This window comes from Diadema antillarum, unplaced genomic scaffold (assembly GCF_040938485.1).
Source record: "Diadema antillarum isolate AM-2024a unplaced genomic scaffold, OU_Dant_1.0 scf00000017, whole genome shotgun sequence".
NCBI lineage: Eukaryota > Metazoa > Echinodermata > Echinoidea > Diadematoida > Diadematidae > Diadema > Diadema antillarum.
In genome coordinates this window covers 3714033-3735417 of record NW_027270906.1, presented here as the reverse complement: position 1 = coordinate 3735417, position 21385 = coordinate 3714033, and the positions used below count along the sequence as shown (strand labels likewise).

The 21385-nt window shown below is 40.3% G+C and overlaps 1 protein-coding gene across 1 annotated transcript in view; it reads left to right on the top strand.

The window, feature by feature from the left end:
• Window positions 1-8110, top strand: part of LOC139726601 (uncharacterized) — a 37677-nt gene extending 29567 nt beyond the window's left edge. The window contains exons 2-4 of the mRNA XM_071637594.1: window positions 2183-2379; window positions 4168-4539; window positions 4943-8110. Of these exons, the coding sequence (XP_071493695.1) occupies window positions 2272-2379; window positions 4168-4539; window positions 4943-7177 (2715 nt within the window). The 5' untranslated portion in view covers window positions 2183-2271 and the 3' untranslated portion in view covers window positions 7178-8110. The remainder of the gene's footprint in view (window positions 1-2182; window positions 2380-4167; window positions 4540-4942) is intronic.
• The last annotated feature ends 13275 nt before the right edge of the window (window positions 8111-21385 follow it).

Genomic DNA, 21385 nt, shown 5'->3' with positions numbered 1-21385 from the left:
CAGGTACTGCAATTCTTATGAAATTCCATGGCAATGTTGATTCTTTTTATCAACTTTATGAAGATTTCTTGTCCATTTCTACATTGGTGGAGAAGAAGGTTACAAAAATTCATGGTGTCACAGTATTGGAAAGATATGTATAGAAAAAAAGAAATAGAAATCCACAATTTTTTTTCCTTTCAAAAAAGTACACATTACCTCAACTTCTTACTGACAAATTTCATGTTCAGGGAAATATTGCATCTGCCTTCTGATAGAGGTAAGTCCAGTGCTCTTTAATTAGACTTAAAAACTAAAAATATGTTGAGTTTTCCTTATATTTCCTGTGCACTACCGTGTCATCATGAACAGTTGTAGCCTCGTTATTCAGTCATGGCAGCACCAAAACTTTTTTTTAAAAAGGGGGAAAAAAGAAAGAAAGATAATAATGATAACAGTTTTTGCACTAATTGTCCAATTTCCTCTTACTTGGTTGATGTGATCGTCTACTATTCATCCATTCCCGGAATCCACCTGAATTTTAGTGATGACTTCCCCATTAGTGCTGTCCTGGTATTTCTTGAACAATACTTCAGCCTTCATTTCAGCTTCCTAGGATAAGTTCAAGGCTCTTCTTTGGAAAAGAACTCTCTGTTGTGAGGACCAGAGAACACTTTATATGAGTTTTAGACAGAACGTATTGTAAGGCCTTACATCTCATGTTACTCCCATTTTCCGGTAAGGAATTAACACTCTTCAGATTGTGTGCATGGCACGTAATTCAGAGTTTCATGCAAGCTTTGTGACCTACTTTTTGCAGAAAGCTAATATTCTTGATTCTATTCCCTGGAAAATTTTGTGATCATTATTTTCTAGATCCCCTGTTCTGCTGGCAGTCCTAAGATAATGGGTACTCGCCAGCTGAGTTATTGAGTGCAGCGTCTGTCAGATGAAATGATTCCATACAAGGATGCTGTGATTTTTTTTTTTTTGTCTTTCCATGTACTGGAAGCAAGCAAAAAGAACCATGCCAAGACTTTGTTTTATTGTACTATCATGCCTTCAGGCTTTCTTCTGTTGTTGAAATCTAATAGATTTCCACTGCATAGTTAATTTCCATATAACTGGTGCTGTTGTTGAAATATAATAGATCTCCACTGCATAGTTAATTTCTGTATAACTGGTGCTCTCTGAAGTAATTTCATTATCATTATTGTTGTCATTATTGTCTTTATCATTATTATTACTAACGTCATTGTAGTCATTATTATTTTGTGATTTTTTAGAATACTTCGTTATTTGAAGCAATTTTGTGTCTGCCATATTTCTGTCAAAAGTACCCAGCAATTCACACTAGGGCAGTAAATTGATCAGTTCAGTGAAATGTTTGGGTTGTCTTTGTGTGGTCGAGGTGATTAACCTGGTGTTTGTTTTGTGATACAATGTGCATGTAGTATTTCCAACCTTTTGCTACCAAAGTGCAGTTTACTGGTGCATTCACATGGTGCTTTAATAACCTTGATGATAGTCACATAGTTCAGCTCACAGTGAGCTAGACTCAATGATGAAATTAGGAACTGCAGTGCCCAGTCTGCAATGACCCCCATTTCACGCATACTGTAAAACCCAAATATTAGGGCAATGAAAGTTTCGCTGATTGGAGCAGACAGCATTTTTCACGGCATGAAACTTTTGTGTTAGTGCCAATGGCATTCAATGCATTGTGTAGGAAAAGCCTTTTGTGTGCATTTTACTTGAAATCACAAATCTTGGCTCCTGGCAAAATTTAATGAAAGTTTCATGCACATGAAAATTTCTGGTTTTACAGTACTAAGCATTTGTCTGCAGGTGTTTGTTCACTTCAAGTAGTGCAGAACTCAGGACGGTCAAGCCTTACTATGCACTCCTTGTTAACTGTGTTTACATGGGCCTATGAACTATGACACTTTTGGGGGGATACCACTATCGTTGAACAACACATGTTCTTTATACCAGAAGATTTCTTGTAGGGTACAAGCACTGTGCTAACTTTGCATTAGCCATCTACAAGGTCCATTCATGTGGTTCCTCACTGGAATGTTAGAGGCCCCAGGAGTTAAGAACTACAAGTTAACTTGGATACTAAGCTACTATCAAGGTAACTCCCTCTGAACCTAACTATGGTCCTCAAACTTGTACTTGTATGTTTCTCATTGTCCTCCAGGGTAAATTGATTGAGCGACATTGCAGCTATCCACGGGAACCATGCCAGATGGGTGAGAATTTCAGGCAGGACATCACATAATACCAACCATGACTGAGCAGAGGGAATCGGGGAGTCCCACTGCGGACCCCTTCGCTGAGGTCCGGGTCATTGACTCCCAGCTCCAGCACTTCAGAAACTACATCGACCTCATCCAGGTACATGTTTCTTAGTGACATGAAGACCATTTAAGGCACTGAAATTTGTGTACAGAAAAAAAGAATACTGTCAAACCTAAATGTATTGCAACTGCATATGGGAAATACATACAAAAGACAACTTGTACACATATGTGGACACTATGTACTGGTTGGCAACCAATTTGATATCACATAATCTATAGCTGTTATCATGCATGTAATTCCCAGACATACAGTGAATGACAGAGTTCCATTACAACAAGTAAAAATTCAGATCCCCAAATTACCATCTACATATTTTATTTTAAAATCTGCTGTTTGGCTATAACAAAATTTTGATGTAACGACAGAGAACTGCCGGTCCCAAGGATTTTGTTACAAGGGGAGTTGCCTGTATATGAAAGCAAAAGGTCACAAGACGTCATTAATCGTCATGTTTTAGAAGTGAATGAGTGCGAAAAGAAGTGTTGTCACAGCCCCCTTTTCTCTTGGTATGGTTCCGAAAGAAGAGCCACTGTGTGAGATGCAGGAATTGTTGTAGAAAACATACTGTATAAACTGTTATTTTCGCGTACAGATATTTATGCGAATGAGGAGGTCACCGACATTTTCGTGAGATGTTGTTTTCACGAATAGACACCACCAAGGCTATTGTAAGTGCACTATTACCCTAGGGCATGGCAATATTTTCTTGTGTTGATAAATTTGCGGTCCAACATTAATTTGCAAAATTCACAAAAATAATACCCAAGTGAAAACAGCAGCTTTATATACAATAGTGACCAAGAGGAAGCCAACAAATAGAGCTCAATGTGAAACCTGTAGCAGCTGTACAGTGTAAAGTATTGTCCAGGAGATAAAAAGCATGTAGCTGCAGCCCTGCAAGGTAGAGTTTATAGTGGTTGCATGAAACAAGTGACCATTAAGACAGGTTTGACTGTATGTGTAACAATAGCCATGGTCACCCTACACGAAAGTACACATAGTTTCACTACCCGGTCTTTTGCTCCTCGTAGTTTGGGCAGTGTGACCGCAAACTTCTCGAGAAGTTACCAGTAAAACTTCCTGCGAAACTTCCTGCATGGACACTGTTATCGTACACAGAAATGCGTTTTTATATTCAAAGAGACCAAAACTTTGGTTAGTCTTGCATCGCTCAAACTACGCTGAAGTTTTGTTGGTAGCGTAACCACGTGCTCAAACTTTTGTGTACACTTTCCTCATGTCTCATAGCTGTAAGAAGCAATGTGCATTCTCCATTTTTGCCCCACTCTTGCAGTATGAGATGTTATTATATGTAACGTCTGTGTCTGTATTAGTGAAACTGAATGTAATGATTTTGACTATAGAGAACAGGATCTGTAGTGTATGCTGCTTCATAGTGAGGACAATGATTGAGTGGTTACAGGCAAACACACAGACATGGTGGCCTGTTGTTGACTCTGTATCCATGGGATCTCATGGTGTACCCAGGGAATCTCTTGGTGTACCTAGGGGATCTCATGGTGTACCCAGGGGATCTCATGGTGTACCCAGGGAATCTCATGGTGTACCCAGGGGATCTTACGGTGTACCCAGGAGATATTTCATGGTATATCCTAGGGGACCTCTTGTACGCTGGGGATCTCATGGTATATCCAGGGGATATCTCCTGGTGTACAAAGGGGATCTCAAGCTGTACCCAGGGTATATCTTGTGTATCCAGTGGATATTTTATGGTGTACCCAGGGGATCTCACAGTTGTACCTCATCCTCTGGTTGGTTGACTGAAAGTGACACCTGTTTACAATTCTGTTGCTCCTGCAGGTCTTCAAGTGCCGTATCTGTTCCTTCTGCAGTCCCCTTGAGCATGTCATTGCCAGCCACATGTCTGAAGTGCACTTCCCTCGCCGCTGCTTTCTCTGCAAGCAGTGCCTGTTTGTCTTTGAGGACCGGTCCCAGCTCAACAGCCACCTGGACTCCGCCCACGGCACCCGCAGCATTGCAGTGTGCTTTGGCGAGACCGGACCCTATGCCAACTCACCACCAACTTGGCACGTGGGAGTCGGCCGCTCCTCAGAGGATGACGAACAGCTGTCAAGGCAGAGTACTGAAGAGCAGACAGAGAATGAACCCCACAATGGGCGGGTCACATCCAGCACAGGCAATCTGGCCAACTTACCAGATGGAGGGCAAATGGTGAGATTTCTGTCAGCACTTTGACTTTTTGTTAAATGGCATGAATTCGCAAAGTTCTACATTTCACTTTAACAAGCTTTCTCTACTCTTGAAGTGTCCCTTCTCATACTTGCTTCCGTCTTTGTTCAAATAATTGGCAGTATTAAACCAGAATTTTTGAGGATCTTATTTATGATTGCAGAAGCAGAAGTAAATGACTCTCTATTTGGTAACAATTTGTCAGCCTTTGACTTGCCCAAACTTCTCAGTGTTCAAAGACAAAGTTGAAATCCCCAAGGAACTTATCATTCCTCATACATAAGACTCTGATAGTATTGAGAGGTTGTAGAAAAGAAGGTTGTAAACTTTCCACCTATAACTTTCAGTCATCACTGATTCAAGGTTTATCTTGTCTGTCTATTAGGAACGCGGCAACAGTGCTTCGTCACTCAGTGTTCCAGCAGAAGGGGAATTTCTGAGGGGAACGCCTACAGCTTGTGAGAGTCGCCAGGAGCAGGTGCTGTCAAGAGGCAGCTCTTGCAACCCCTCCACCACAGATCAGGACCTGTCAGCCATCGCTGAGCCTAATCCCATCCTCCTCACCCAGCAGGACAGCTCCCAGGAGCGGACCTCAAGGCAAACCTCTGAAGAGTCCCCATACCAGCCAAATGCAGAGACGCCCAAGCTGCCAGAAGTTGGTAAAGAGAACTACATCAAAGTTGAACCAGTCAGCCCTGTGCGGATTATGTGCCCCAAGCGTAGAAGACTGCTACAAGCTTCCTACTCAGGGGAATCCACTGACATTGATGCAGAAGGAAGAAATAATAGTGAGTCAGCCAGTCGCCACAGTCCCTCAGTTCACCCATCCCAAAACACAGATGCCTCACAGCGGAACAGTGCAGCAGAAGAAGCGACCAAGCAAAGCCCACCTGTACCAGCAGGTAGGGGTGGTGCGACTGGACGGAGACCAGAATCTGTCCTGCGTGGACTTTTGCGGCGACAAGAAACCATAGAGGATATGGATGCTGAAGTGCCATCAGATCCTAGTGGTGAGAAGTCACCTCCCCAGGAACCACAAAACATGACTCGCTCAGCCAGCCTCACTGACTCGTCTCTTCCATACAGCCGGGAGTCTGCACTGCCACGCCAGAGCTCAGAGCCGATCATTTCTCATGCTGAGAGACAAGGAGAGACTGTGGAAAACAAGAGTCATGATGCCTTATCACCAATTTCAGTGGACAACAATAATGGTGAATCGGCTAGGAAGAGCATGCTGCATGATTTGGTAAGTCGGACTGTGCCCAAGAAGTCTGAGCGAAGATGTTCTGAAGGTACCATCTTCAGGAAGACTGGAAGCATTGATGAAACCTCAACTCGCCAGCCAGCCCCTCGTAGTAGCAGGCAACGCAGTTACAGTCTCACAGAGGGAGACGCGCGGTTGCCCCCTAATAGCATTGCTACGGACTTGTCAAATCAGCAAGCCTCAGAAACTCCACAAGAAAAAGAGCCATCACATCCCCCAATGACATACCGTCCCCGTGAACATACACGGATGGCCTCTTCCTTCTGGCCAAGGTATCCTAGTCTTGTTTATCCACCTTTTGCAGTTGACAATGACCCTACTAAAATTTGGAGAAGTTTCCCCCCGTACCAATCACAAGCAAGTGTTCAGAGTGAGCCTCCTGTTCCGTCGAGACCCCACTCTGAACATGGCAAGGTTCCCATGCCAACCCAAATGTCCGAGGACTCATTTTTGTACAATTACCTCAGACACCCCAGTAATATGGGACCGAAGCGTAAGCACAATCCAGCTGCCTTGAGTACCCAAAATTCTGCTGATGCAGTTGCCCCAGGTTGGCCAGGTGAAAATCAGTTTGCCGATGCTGGTAGAGTAGGCATGGTTGGACATCACGGAGTTCCATGGCACCACTACCACAGGGGATTGCAACATCACATGTTGATCAGGCAGAATGCTGATGACAAGTCAGCATCACCCAGCATCACCAGCACATCACACAGACCTGGGCGAAAACCGGACAGTTTCATCTACTCCAACCTAGAGAGATCTCCATCCATGCAGGGTGGTGGGGAGATGCGGAGCTTTGAGAGGAGGCGGCCACCCATGCTGGAGCATGGTGGAAGCAGTGAGTCCAGCCAGGAGCTGGTGCAGGTGGAAGATATCACACGTCAAGTGCACCGAGCCATCAGCGGGTCTTCTGGGCTCTACTCTGGAGAGAGAGCTGCTGTGGCATGGAGTGACCAGTCATCAGGGAACAATACCTCACAGGAGGAGCAGAGTGGCAAGGACACGGACTTGAAGAAGCGCAGCCGGAAGTCCACTTTCAACATCTATCGGGAGATTCCCGAGAGGAAGCGGAAGCTCGACCGCGACGAGGAGGAACGCATCAAGAGCAGCTACAACGCCGATGGCAGTTTTGACTACTTCTCGCTGACTGGCTGGAAGGCGTACAAGTGCGAGCTGTGTAAGAAGCGGCGGTTCAAGACTGCTTCCGAGCTGGAGGAGCACAAGCGACGCAAACATTCCTTGCACCACACCCACATTGGCAATGCTTCTTCGTCATCATCATCTGGTGTAGGGGCCTCTCTGGATGAGACATCCAGTAGCCCACAGCTGACGCCACAGCTGTCTAATGGCTGAAGAGTTCATTGATGGTTGGAGAGTGTTTTCAAAGGAAGATTTCCTGCTTGGATTGGCAGGCGAGTTTGCCTTCTTTCTGCTCAGATGGTTTGAAGCGTTATTGTACATGCAGTATGAATGATTACTGGAACAGCTCTTTAAACGCTGTTCTGATGAAGTCAGGTTGTTTGGTCCTCAGAGGAAAGGGTTGTATGAACTGCTACTTAACTGTGATGACAGGCTTTGGCCTTAATTCATGTTTGAAAGAGCATGATCGCCATGTATACAAGCAGAATAGAAGCTTGCACAATTAAGCAGGGCGTATGGATAGTTTGTACTATGTGTTGTCATCTTTGTTCACAAGAATAGTGCTTAAACCTAGACTTGATGTCACTGTAAGAAAGTGTGTATATTGTATTGATGTATATGTCCCATTGGTGTTCACGCCAGCAAAAATTTTATCTATTATACAAGGTGCAATTCTTATTTTCAGTGTTAAAGCAAATTTTTTGTAATGTGCAATGCTAGTATGGACTAGTATGTGCACTGTGATTTTGAACTTGTGAAGTTATCAAAGCATGGTTGGAAAATATGTGAAGGTACTTTTGTGTTCAATTTTTAACATGCAGTTTTTATCATTATCAATTCTTAAGCACTGATAGAAGTCCATTTTTTAATTTGTATGTTTTGTGGATAATACATAGTACAGACAGACAGCTTCTAAGCTTTGCAGAAAAGTTATGAGAAGTTATTAAAGGTATTGACATAGTTTGTAGGATAGAGATTTTGAGTGTGCCTGTGAAAAAAAAAAAGTGCAGCTGATATGAGATGTAAAAACTACACCAATAAGATATTTCTGTGCTGAGTTGCATTTTACATATATCCCCAAATCATGTAAAATCAGATTTGTCTGTTTTTGTCGACAAACTGTTAGGATGCTGCAATATCTTAACTTATTTCACCAGAAGAGAATACACACACCTGCTACTGATACCAATAAACCAACTGATGCTTAGCTGCAGAACAAGCAAAGCCACACAAAAGAAAGAAAAAGAACTTTGATGTATGCTCTCTGATTCCTGTTTGCGATTAAGATATTGTGCCATTTGGTATAACTTGAGAGCAGGAAACCTGTCATCAAATGCAGAGACATCTCGCGCAAACTTTTCGACAGTAAAATTGAAACAACCCACCAGGCCGAATGCTGCTGTAATGTAAATGCTGCGACTTTGTGCTTGACCGATACGTTTTCTTGGAAATCAGTGTAGTACAACAGGGCTTGCAGCATTGCGTGCCGTTCATGGTGGAAATGTGATGCCACGTGTAATTTCAGACATTTGTAGCTGTGAATATCGTATGCCTGGTCTATTTCAATGTGTAGATTACCTACTTGGGATGGCATGAGTGTGTGTTGATGAGTAAATGCTAGTTTCATTTATGAAGTAATGTAATTGTGGATATTTTGTCACTGGAAATAGTAAAGGAGACATCTGTACGATTCCTGTTTGAATTTTTTTGCAGCAGAAATTCTTCCTTCAGATTATTTTCTGTAAGAAGCATTTTAAAAACATTACCAAAGTCTTGATAAGATTGTATTTATTGTATTTTCTTTTGACTATCCAGAGGCAGTAAATGCACACTGGAATGCACAGAATTACCTACACAATCCTGTAGGTCTATTTTTATTTTTATTTATATGTTTATCTATTTTTTGGAGGGGGGGGGGGTGTCGGTGAACAGGGGAGGGTTTAGGGAGGAGAGCTTAACAAGAATAGCTTCTCCTGGGGCTATGTTCATAATGTGGTGAGCATACATGAGAATGCTCAACAAAACACAAACCAAATTTGCTCCTAGCTGAGTATGGGAGTAGGAATGTGGCTGTTCATCAGGGGTGTACTTTCTGTCATTGTACCGATATCTGTTGGGCACAGGTACACTTTGTCTAATAATGGCACACTACAGATTGGGCATGGTTCACATTTTTGTCTTATTTCAAATTTGCCCTATGTCTCCCCATCTCCAAACTTCTCTGTGATCCCTGAAGTAACCTGTCACACGATACACTTGTGTGTGCAACCAGCCTATTGATAACCATGTGGTAGAAGTGAGTGATATGTGTACAGAAATTATTGAAGCTGAGTGCAGTAGTACATATATGTGTAACAACCCAGACATCCAGTGTTTTGATAACTGTAGATAAGAGGATTTTAGCCCTTAGAATGAAAAAAAATTATTGTTTTGTGCAGTATTTGATTTATGATTTGAATCAATGGTCAACTTTGTATGTTCCATATGCATCTAGCATGGAATGGCCAAGGCCTGACACATACTAGTAGTTCCGCTAAGATGTATTACGGTGATTTTCACATTGGTGTAATTGCTCAAAGAAAGTTCATTCATTGACGGCTCTTTTTATTGTCGATGCTGTCAAATAATGAACTACTCTTGTGCAAGACCACAAAGGAAAATTACCTCAGAAATACCCGTGGAATCTGCTTATTTGGTCCATTATATTTTTGAAGTACTACATATTGGTTGACAAGCTTTTGCTGCGCAAATGATGATGTATGATAGTGTTGCAAAGTTAAAAACTTCTAAGCATCTATTTTTGAATGAAGTATTGACCAGTCCAGGTCTTTGTATTTGATTAGATTTGATATAGAGTGCTTACACCCTTCCAGAAATGTCGTCAGCGTAGTTGCTACAGTGCTCGGTCAATGCCTGCCGAGAGATGGTGTGAAGTTATAAGTGACTCCAAATGGCATGTGAGGGCGCTTTATTTGAATGACAGCCTTCCTCATTGTTCGGGGCAATTATAATCAAGCCGGCACTGCATAAACAGGCATCAAGCAAACTCAACATAGAGTAGAAAGCTGAGGGGAAAAAAAAACTTTTTTTTTTCTTCATTTATGTTCCAAAAGCAGAAAGTACTACTTGAGTTCAAATGTTTTGCTTGTAGAATTTTTACAGCATCAAGCTGTTTAACATGGTCATGCAAGCTACTTTGTCATAATTGAATTTTTATTTTCTTTTGAAGGTGACGGAGGTTAGCTGGATCTAATCTCCCCGTCTTCTGTAGCAACCAAGAAGTGTTGATAAGAGGTTTATGTTGAAGCTGATGATGATGATGATGTTGATGTTGATGGTGATTACAATGATGTAAATATGCATGTACAAAGTTCAGAATCATTTTGATCCAAACTTCATATTTTTAAACAGAGTTGTATGAATTTTCTGTTTTTGAGGTTCGTTTGCGACTGGCACTTTTGCCTTCTTTTCCGTCATTCACTCGATATGTATTTTTGATGAAAAATATCTATATCTATAACTATATGATTATATCAATATATTCCTCTATGAGTTGTAAATGACATTATTGTGCTGAGGTGGTCAAACATTGATGATCACATTAGATGTTGTATTTTATAGTGTCACAAGGTGAATTTTGTATTTGTACAGTTTTTTGAAGCCATGTTGAAAGTGTTTGTAATACTAGCGTGTAGATGAAGAGAAGAAAAGTGAAAGTAAATGTTTCCCTTCGAACGTCCACACTTGGTATTCGGCATGAATCAGGCAACCCCTTATTGAGGTATGTGTTGGTGCAGGCTTGAATCATGTGGTAGCCCTGGCCTCAATTGAGTATGTGGCCTTTGAGTGTCCTGTAGGCAAGTTTGAAGACAAGTTAAAGCCAATGCCGCAATTCACTGCTTTTTGGGAATGCAGCTTACCTCTCCCCTCCCCCCCCCCCCACCATCTTAACTCTTTGTGTGTCCACAGTATAAACCCCTATATGCAGCATTATTTTGAGACTGCAGCGCATGAGCGTTTATGGAAACCATTCAGTTTTTTCAAAGCCATATAACTTTTTATAAAAGCATTTATGCTGGAAATGCAGTGCAGCAAAGGTGTGGAGAAAATTGCAAGCTTTACTGTGGTATGAATATTATGACAAAGCTATGGCTGTGACGCTTTCAGTATGCAGGGGCATATTGCGGTTGTGCATTTGAGCAAAAGATGCGAACTTGACAAGTCCTCGGCCAAGTTGGGTGTGCAAATGTGGCACATAAAGAGTTAATCACAATTTTTTTCATTCATGCCAAAGTTTTGTTAATTTTCCCATATAGTTCTGCAAGGGGCATCATTAGACGTTTTCACATCAGCCCGATGTTTTGAAATAGCGCGCTATTTTCTGACTTGGGAAATTAACCTGATCACGAAATAGCTTGCTATTTGATAATGTGAATACAAATTAGCACGCTAATTTTATCGCTCTGATCGAGAAAATTTGTCGAGTCCAACTCGGGAAATTTCCGAAATAGCTGGATAATTTGCGAACTAGCACGCTATTTGATAATGTGAAATCGCCTCAAGAAATTAGCGCGATGCATCCCATGATGCCTAGCGTGTGTGACCCGAAAGCGCGTGCTCTACTGGTATACCGACACTGTTTGTGCATGCTCAGCTGTCGAATTAGCTTGAAAAAATTTCGGGCTAATTCTCTTCGGGCTGATGTGAATAGGAAATGAAATAGCGTGCTAATTTGCGATTGCAAAAAATATCTCGAGCTTGGATTTTTATCGGGCTGATGTGAAAACGCCTATTGACTGTTTGATACTGACTCTGAGCAAGTAAGAATTACTGATTTGGTTTCAGATAATTACCATCAATAACATGTCCTAAATAATGACACTTTTTGATGTGGTGAGCCACTGGCTTTCTTACTTGGGCAAACATTTTACCCATTCAACTGTGATATTGTTTGTCGCTGAGGTCAGTATATGAACTGCAAACACACACAATCAGTGGATTGAGTGTATCCTTGATGAATGGGTGACAATCCAAATTTGATGAATTTAAGATTGAAATTAGGAAAGAATTTAATGTATGTCATCAATTCATTTATTAGCCCAGTACTCTTTTTTTTTTTTTTAAATCATGTAGCAAATATTTGGGAAAGAGATGAGACATAATAGCATGAATACCCCAATGCAAGGGGTAGTCAACGTATCATAGTTGAGAAAGGATAAAGAATATCTTTATTTGTTCTAACTTGTACAAACAAGTTTTCCATCTCTTGGTAGCAAAGATTGATATGAGTCACCTTGGCTCAAAGGTCAAGGGAAGGGTCGAAATGCACTGAACGCATCGTCCATCTTTGGAGTTCACCGCATTGGTATTACATTACATCTTCTGAACACATCCGGCGATGGGAGGGAAAATTTATTTGATCTAACCTTGTGTAGTTTTGTTGATTATTGCAGAGTATCCTACACATAATTATATGCATTTTCCCCATATTGAGAGGCTTGAATTTGTCTTTTTTTTTGGATAATGATGAACTGTAGAGTCAAAACCCTTAAGCCGTCCATTAGACTGACTAGTATAGTCATCTGTCTAAACTTCTTTTTGACTCTTAAAAGTGCTAAAAATCATCATTAGACATATTTTGCTGTATATTGGTTGTAAAAAAAAATCACAGTAGCAACACTACATTATTAAGATGTTTCCCATTAAATGAATGGGCCAACAACAGATGGTTCCCTTGCATTTGCAGTAGGACTCGATTTTCTAAACACGCTCCTCAATCAATTGTGCGCACAATGTGAAAAAGGAGACAAAAACATTTAGAGAAAATGTTCCAATTACAGCTCATTTTGCCATTCACTTCACATACTGATAATCTTTGAACAGTTTTATAGTCAATTTTGTAATACCAAAAATATATTTGTTCATCTGTATATGCATCGAAGTGCTACCATCCATGTTATACAATCATCCAATTTTGAACACCTGTTTGGTTGGTGAGTTTCTTATGAAGAGTTTTTTAAAGGGACATCACACATACAGACTCAACTCGGTGATTCTTTCATGTTCATGTTTGATAGCCATGTCAATTTTAGAAAGAAATGACCATCAAAAGATGGGTTTTTTCACATTTGGTTGGCCATGGCTACCACCTCTGTACAAACTTAATTGAACTTGTCACACTGATAGACCTTTTATACAATAATTGGAGATCATACCTAGTCAATATTAGTATTGGTCAAGTAAATGATAACACAGTTTTGTCATCAAGATGGAATATACACACACCAGAAAGAAGCTGTTTTACATCACATTTGCTACATGTTGTTTTTAGTAAATCTAAGGTTTGAAGCTATTTTGGTATCATGTATTGAACACACAAATGTATATATGGTCAATTGTGGAAAATACACATACAGTGTATATTTAAAAAGAAAAACAAGTGCAGTTGAATGCATTCAAGAAATGCATGTGATTGTGAATTCAAATGAGATATTTTGTAATGTTTTGAAGAAAAAAAAAATGACATTTTCCCCCATTTTAAGGGGTGTATGTTACAGTAGCCAGAGTTAAGAGAGGAAGGAGAGTTTTATTGTGTAAGATGGTGATTGTCCAGTCGTCCAAGTTGGCTCAGGTGGTTCAGGAGAGGTCATGAGGGACATGCATGATACACCAAGACCGAGTTGGCTAAAGGAGATGACCACTCTCCATCAAATGTACATACTGGTCAGTGTTGTACCACACAAACCAGCAACATGGGTTGTGATTGTGATGCCCTGTGAATGTTTTCCGTTTCCACTGTGAAATCTTATTGTCTTCTGTTTGAATTTTAGTGATCTGTAGGCAACGATGCCAACTGTCGTCCACCTGTCGAGTGACTTTAGTCCCACACATTGTTCTCCGTGTTCTGCTGCCTACTTGTTTCAAGCCGGTTTCCACTTCTGCACATCTTGGAAAGGGGCATTTGTGATCATGGCAATGCACAAGAGTCAGCTAAAAAGTTTTGGAGGAGTGTGGTGTCGGTCGAGTTTATCCATTTTTGAAGGCAGAACATTCATCCACTGTCACTCATGAGCTAGTTCCCTACATCTAAACGGTGATTCAGCTGGTATATGTATACCACTTTTATTGTGATCTCATCTCCAATTAAATGTTAGTTCCCCTAAGTTAAGTGACCAGAATGTAACACATTGATACCAGTTGCTACTTGTGGGCAAAGAAGTTTTGCCAATACCGGTAGATAGGAACATCATCTTGACAAGATTCTAGACGGGCATCATAACAAGTACCTGGTACATTTCATCCTATCCCTCATCACGGAAACAATAAGATTGTCTGTTCAGAAATTTAATATTCTTATATTGATTGTCATTGCCAGGTGATTTTAGAAAAGAAATTGGAGAGTATGCTCCTAACTGAAATGGGCTTACTTGTTCTGATATTGATTGAAAAGTCCAAAAGATGCTGTAGTTCTAATTACCAAACTCTCCTGGCCATTCCTACCAGCTGTTGTTACAATGATTACGTAATCATGATCGTCATATCGGCAGGCTGTGTGGGCGTGTAACGAATTGGTCATTGAAGATATGGCAAGGCATGCGTCTGAATAAACCTGCAGTCAGACATTCCATCCATGGAGCACACAAATCCATGGTGTGCTAATGACAGACATGTTGAATCTACTTGTATTCTCAATTAATGCCACTTTCCTGTGATATCCAATGAAAGTTGTGGTGTGGGAACGCCGGTCAAGCATGAAGCTCAAGTGTGACACTGTTCCCATTCCATGGTCCATCATAAAAGATGGACACCAAGCTGTCACAAGGGACCAGATATGTCTTAAAGGGGGAAATCAATGTAAATTGCATGACCCAACCCCAATTCTGAGAATTTTCCTGCTTGTATCTCTATTCCAAACTTTAGTGACGGCTGCCCAGAGCTGACTGCAATTCAGCACTCGTTGACCTCTGGTGACCTTTCGCTTTATTTCCAAGAATCCATTACCTCCCAGAACTAGTCCCTACCAATTGATTTTCAAGAGGCCAACGACTACTCATTTGTCATACTTAACGTGGGAGGAAAGGGATGAGCTTTTCTTTTTTCTTGCAAGCCTTTCTAGTTCTCAATAGAGTTTGCCCAAAGGCGACATTGATGCCGGAATAGCAGGTGTGAAACTAAAGCTCAGACTCCTGTGTTTTTGTCTGTAAATGTTGAATGAAGTCTTGTGTTGTTCACTCAAGTGCTGAAGGCGAGCACCAGTCTTATTCAGAGAGAGGCAAATGGCAGACATGAACAAAATGTTGATTCCCATTCATGAGGTGCCAGACGCATGCTTTGAAGCAAAGGAAAGCCCTTTCAGATTGTTGTGGAGAACACATGCGCGATAATGAAGAACAAGGTTGTACTGGTGGGCCAAATTGAACACCTTTTAGAAAGTCCAAACTGCTGCAATTAGCCAGATGGCAGAATTCGGTGGTGTGAGACATACAATGCTTGTAGATCTGCATGCATTGGTCAGGTATGCATTATCTGTTTTATGAATTTAGTCTCGTGGTATTCTGACTACACAAGTTATCTTTTTATTCAAAGCCACAAGTCTGCTGTCCACATGCCAATGTATTAACTACTTGTAAGACTTAGTGCCCCCATTGCCCAGTCCCCCCCCCCCCCACACACACACACCTTTTTCTTATATGACAAGTCAGTTGCCATTACTTTCAAAGTTTTCTGTAGCTGTCGCCAGAAAAGCAAGTACCACCAAATCACACCAAATACTCTGGCCAAAGATGTGTAAAACAGTTTCCAAGCGGCATTAAAGTGTTTCCATATTTTGAAGCATGCAGGTATGACAGTTAAAAATGGGTTTGAAAAGTTGACTTTTTTCCCGTCCTTACAGGTCCATCACCTTTTCTGTTATTTATCCCTTGGGGCCCCGGAAACTTGTGATAAATTTTGTATTCTGAAATTACTTTGAAGCCATCCAAAGAGACAGGTACAGAGCTGTTGAGCGAGTGATGTTTGGCATTATGAAGCCAGTGTAATTAGCTCCCGAGTACCGTACTGTGAACTGAATGTTATTCGTTCTTTAAAATTTGTATTCCATCCGCACAAGGAGGTTTTCAGTCAGTGATAATGTGAAGACAGTGACAATGCACCACTCTGGGTTTGTCGTCAGGAATCAGGATGGCATACACAAGAGCTGGCGTTGCAGTCCCTGGATCAAGTGGCGATAGTGGAATATCTGTGCAGTGGACAATTGGTGGCGCTGTGAATATGTGCACTTTATCCGTCCTCAAAGAGTGTGATGTATGTATAGAAAGAGCTGGGTGTTGTTATCTTTTGATTGGTGTTTTTATGCAAGCGATTCGCTTGGCATCGTGCCCAGTCTGTCCAAGTCTCTGTGGTTGTGAATTTACACTTTTAAAACCTTTAATACTTTTTTTTTCTGTTCTTCTCAAGATTCATCCAAATATAGCACAAGACTGAAGTTGTCATAAGTAGAGCTGTCGGTGTATGTAAATGTGAGGTTGATAGTTCAAATTGCACATTTACAACCGAGGCACAAAAAAGTTATGTTGTACTATGTTCAATATGTGACTCTTAATGATGATTGTACTTAAGTTCTTGTTTCATAGGAGTTGATGTTGCAATCTTATTTATTTCCTGTGCAGTTGTTCAGTTGTGTAATTCAATGGATCTTTTTCTTGTTTTGTTGCATTCAGCAATGTGTGAACTCCCCACTTGTGTACTTACGTGACCATAACTCTTATTTGGCCGAACCAAAAGTGAAACAAAGCTTGAAGTCATCGTGACAAGTACTCGGAAGAATGAAGAGAGACACAAACCACATTCATTGCATGTGACCGTTCATAATGCACTGTGCTTCATGGCATGAAAGGTGTTTTCTTTTTAATTGAGACTGGAGTAAAAGTGGAGCCATGTTTGGACTGTGTACCAACACTTAATACATCTTGTCCTCTTGTCCTGTTTTCTGTCTTATGAGTTTGCTTTGGGTGAATGAGTGATCTACATTTGATGCCCTTCAGAGGATACTGTGTGTGAAAGTAACAGACTTGTATGTGTTTGTGTGTATGTGTGTGTGTGTCTGTCTGTCTGTGTCTGTGTTTCTGAGCATGTTTGGAGATGGGCCTACAACCAATACAGGAAATACCTATGGGAGTGTTTTGCATCAATCAAAATGAGTCTACACACTTTTGGAACCTAATCACTGCGCAATCAAGGAAACTTCTTCGGTGGGAAACAAATAGCATGTAAAGATTTGCACACTCATTCAAAAGGCAAGGGCTGTAGCTTTACTTACACCAACAATCATACTTAACAGAGATAAGTAATGTTTTTAACTTAATTTGTCACTTGAGTTTGATGGTTAGCTCAAGAGGATACTCGCATTTCATGAAGATACACACATAAGGGGGGGGGGGGATGGCTCAAACACCCAACATTTCCTTCAACACAAACAATTACCATCCATTAATTCATACAAAGTGTGATGCACATCCTCCAGTTCACATCAAGCATTTCCAGTTTTCCTGTTATGCCTAGAGTGATATGCCACAGCATGTTCAGGTCAACTTTATATGAGTGAAACCAAAAAGATGGTTAAAGTTTTATTGAAATCATACCAAAAGTAGGAAATTTAAGAAATATTATGATTTCTCATGAAACAGAAATATTGAGTGATGCCTCATATGCAAATGCAATCAACCTTGCCGAAGTCAAATCTATTTGGACTGAAGAAATAGCTTTGACGCGGAGAAAATTTGACTTATGAGGGATTAAAATCAACAGAATATAAAGAGGACTTGAAAAGACCTTTGACTTAGGCGATTATTCAACTTAAGTGAGGACAACTTAAGCAAGGTAGACTGTATGACGAGCCCATGATATCAACAAATCGCAACACTCCTATTGGTTGGTACATTAAATGGTTTGATCAAAGTCCACCTCAAAGTCATCATTACATTGTTATTACAGCTCTGTGGTGATTTAATGGAGGATATGTAGATATTACACAAGATATCTCCAGTTTGCCTGGATTACCACATAAAAACAGTTCTCAAAAGGGCTCAAAATTCATCTTTCACAATATTGAATGTGCTTGCAATACATCGAAAGGGTCCACCAAGAAACTTGCCTCGCTGACCTGTTTTGCCATGATGATGAGTTGCTTTGGAGTATTTTGAAATCAAAAGCGTAGAACAATAACGATTGTAGTTCACAACTTTTATTCCACAAGGACCCTCCCTGTTCAGCAATGCCAAAGCAATCATATTTCCCAACAAGCTTCATGCAATTCACTCTAGCGTGGGAGATCGAAGAGTACCCCTGTTCCCTGATTTGTCAATAATCAGTAATTCATTACAAAAAATTGCGTAGCAACCACAATCAGGTGTGCTCTTGGACTGTCATACCTCCAGTGAATCTTTGAGGTTAATATTTCACATTTTCATCATTACCCAACTGAAATTGTGTTATTACAGTGCTATTCCAAACATTGCTTATGAATATGTGTATATTTTAGAGCAAAAAATAACAGTTCTGTAAGCATATGAGAACTAAGTTTTCACTTTAAGCAACAGACTCATTCCTTGGACTGGCACATTCCCATCAATTCTTCTTGTTTGGCAGTAAGTTGTATTTGTCCATGGCAAGCATGAAAGTTAGTTTGTGGCACCTTGGTTAGAATTCTTTCTTTTCTAATTCTATTTCATTTTGAAAATGGATGTTTCACCAAAGATTTCTGTGTAGGTAGAAACAATGATACCACACGTGGATGTGACTAATAACACTGCTCTGTGCAGCTGTGATGAACATTACATAACTTTTACATTCTATGTCCAATTCCAATGAAAATTCTGTCATTCCATGTGTTAAGATTTCCCTCTGTGATCATCAGTCAACATGACCAAAGAGTAGAGTTTCACATTCGTATCTCAGACACAGCCACATCTCCAAAATACAATTATGGACATACTGAAATGAGCTGCTTAACCCATTGTGCGCATTGAGTTCTGATTGGCTCAGAAAACCCATAGTGTTGTATACATGGTCCAATGTCCCTGGCACTAAAAGAGTTAATACATATTGATTAGAGTAGGCCTAACCTTGGACAAGGAGTAGTTTTGTTTCAAGATCTTAGACACCATCATCTTCATGACATGAGTAAGGAGAATGGATATTTTGAGGTTGGCAGCTAAATTCATGTGTCTTTACACTGACGGCCACACACTATTCATACAATATTGTAGCTTTTATGCACTCCCATTCCTATCCATATGCTCATGAATACTTATCAGCCGGTCAGAGTGATAACCAACACTGACGGCAAATGGCAACCTCAAAATGAGTTGCAAACTTCAGCAAGCCAATTACTAAAGTCTGGTGGATATGTTTGCACCTATTACAATCCTAAATTATATATATTTTTTGATGAAACTGTCACAATTCATATTAATACTATCCAATGGCACTGTTAAACATGTCCTACAGTATCCATAATTTGGGTAGCACAGTGGATCCCCATTTTCAAAGAGTACATTTATTCAAGTCCTCAGTTCACCATGTGAGTGCATATTGTGCCAAAATTGATCACGCCGACATGCTGTGTTGAGCGGCAATTTCACAAAATCTTCCTATGCACCATCATGTCATGTTACACATTATACTTGCAATAATCATACAATTATCTTCATACCCAGTTTAATGTGTACATGAACCTGTTCCTTTCTTTGGGCCGACTAACAATGGCAGAAAAAAAGAAACCTTATGTAGGTTAATGATCAATAGGGTATCTCTCATATCAAAGAAAGAAAGAAAAAAAACACCTGCTCACATAATTCTAGCCCTATCTGTAATCTGCAGCCTAGCCATAATCTTGATCCTAACCTGGCAAATTATCAGGGTGCCATCCAACCAAAGATACCAGTATCCTACCCATCGTATCTTTGTGTAGAGTTACATCGCCTTAGCATTTTCCACTGCACACTATCAACTCGTGATATCAACTACATTTCAACTTCGAAGAGAAAATCCAATTTTCGCTGATCATTTTACCTCTCTGCTGGTGTAGCTTTCCAGTCTTTAAAACCCTAATTGAGTTGTGCGATCTTATAAGCTACTTATCCATAATACTGCTCAGAATTTGTGCACTATGACTGATTACAAAAATACATGTCAAAACAAAAATAAACCATAGCTTTATAATGTGGTATGTTCTGCATTTCACTTCAAAGGGGGAAATCTATCCTGGATTTCAATGCAAGCAACAAACTAAACTTAGCCCCATTTTACAAAATTGTCTCATTGTGATTGTGAAAGCAATAAAATATTTTAATTTAGTCTTTAGATGCCACAATCATTTCACCAGATGAAGAGACAGCAATCTACTGTATACGCTATAATTTTCGCGTACATAAATTTTCACGAATTGCCGCTCTCACACATTTTCACGAGTGGTTAAATTCGCGATTGGGGGACCAGAGAAAATATGAAGTGGCAAGGAAAGTGTGAATTTTCAACTAACTAGCAAATAAGAATGATACTAGTTATACACTGCGTGAAAAAAAAACTTACTAAACTCTGCCAACTTGTATCACTACTAGTAAGTTTGTAATAGAATTCAACATTAATTTTTGAAGTGGTTAAGTCCATCGCGCTAGATTTCTGACGAGTGGTCCCCTTGCGATAATGGATTGGCTCTCTACAGTATTCGTAAGTAGACATGGACGTATGTACGTAAACAAGCTTAGCCAGTATGGTCTGTTCGGTAAGCCATGACATGGTATACTAGTACTGAAATGTTCGTATCATCAAGGCAAGGGATTCATTTTGGAAGGTGATATTTTCGCGTGTTGTTAATTTCACGAATAGCTCCCGACTCGCGAAATTCGCGAAAATAAAACCCTCGCGAAATATATAGCGTATACAGTAAATGATCTAAACACAAGTCTGAAGAAATTCTTATCAGTGTCATTTTACAGAATTTTGTCATATTTTGCCTCAAATGGGTGAAATGGTTGCTAGCTATGATTGGAAGTCGCAGACTATGCACTAAGTTTTCATTAGCATTATTTCAGACTGTGTACAGGTTACATTAACATATTTTTAGAGGCAGGCCATTTCAGACTTTGTGCTGGCTTACAGCAGCATGAAGGAAGACCATTTAAGACTGTTTACCAGCCAGGTCACATCACCATAAAACAAGATTGATTGTATGTTACTCTCTTCTTGCATCAGGTTCATCTTGGTCAGCAGAAATTGGGTGATTGAGAATAAAAATAGATCCATCCAATATGAGATGACATTATGGGGGTCTGTAAGGAACATTTCATCTGTATGGTTTCACTTCCTCTGCATGTCCTATTGTTTGAACTGTAAGGATACAGCCGAGTCAAGAGGGATGGA